We start from the raw sequence: 588 nt of genomic DNA, 5'->3' as shown, positions 1-588 counted from the left end.
CCCCCCCCCCCCCCCCCCCCCCCCAGCCGCTCGGCCACAGGCGAGGGCGCTGGGGGGCTCAGCCCCCTCCCTCGGCCCGTCTCTGCTGGGGGGGGAAGGGGGGTCCCAGCCCCCCTCCCGGCTGTGCTCGTGGCGTGTTGCTGTCGCTGGTGGTGGATGTTGTTCTTTGGGCTCCGCTTTGCTCTGTCCTGCCCCGGCCCCTGTACATAGAGAGAGCTCTTTATTTTTGAATTCCCACGGGGGTCCCAGCCACAGGGGGCTGCCAGGGGGTGAGTGAGGTGGGGGGGACACACACAGACTCTCTCCCCTCCACCCCAGTCCAGTGCCTCCCCTGGGGGGCCCGAGACTGATCCTGGGCACTGCTGCGCAGGGAACACGGTGGGTGCCTTTGGGAGGGTCCACCAGTCGCACCCCCGTGTCCCCATCCCACTGATCCCCACCCCATGTCGCAGGTGCCAGTCCCAGGTGCTGGCAGGTTTTGGCAGGGGGCAGGTGGGTGCCACGTCAGGGGGCAGAGGGCAGCTGGGGGGTGTTGGGGTTCAGGGTGGGGGGCTCAGGACGATCCAGCCAGCACTGACGCAGCATTGA

At 69.2% G+C, this 588-nt stretch overlaps 1 protein-coding gene across 1 annotated transcript in view; it reads left to right on the top strand.

Annotated features, from left to right (window-relative positions):
- CAMK2B (calcium/calmodulin dependent protein kinase II beta) overlaps positions 1–588 on the top strand; it is a 14,284-nt gene extending 13,696 nt beyond the window's left edge. Inside the window, exon 16 of the mRNA XM_017738714.1 lies at positions 453–588. Within this exon, the coding sequence (XP_017594203.1) occupies positions 453–588 (136 nt within the window). The remainder of the gene's footprint in view (positions 1–452) is intronic.

The sequence above is a fragment of the Corvus brachyrhynchos genome, unplaced genomic scaffold (genome assembly GCF_000691975.1).
Source record: "Corvus brachyrhynchos isolate BGI_N302 unplaced genomic scaffold, ASM69197v1 scaffold141, whole genome shotgun sequence".
In the NCBI taxonomy this organism is placed as follows: Eukaryota; Metazoa; Chordata; class Aves; order Passeriformes; family Corvidae; genus Corvus; species Corvus brachyrhynchos.
Note: the sequence above shows the minus strand (reverse complement) of the source record. Positions and strands in the feature narration are given on the sequence as shown.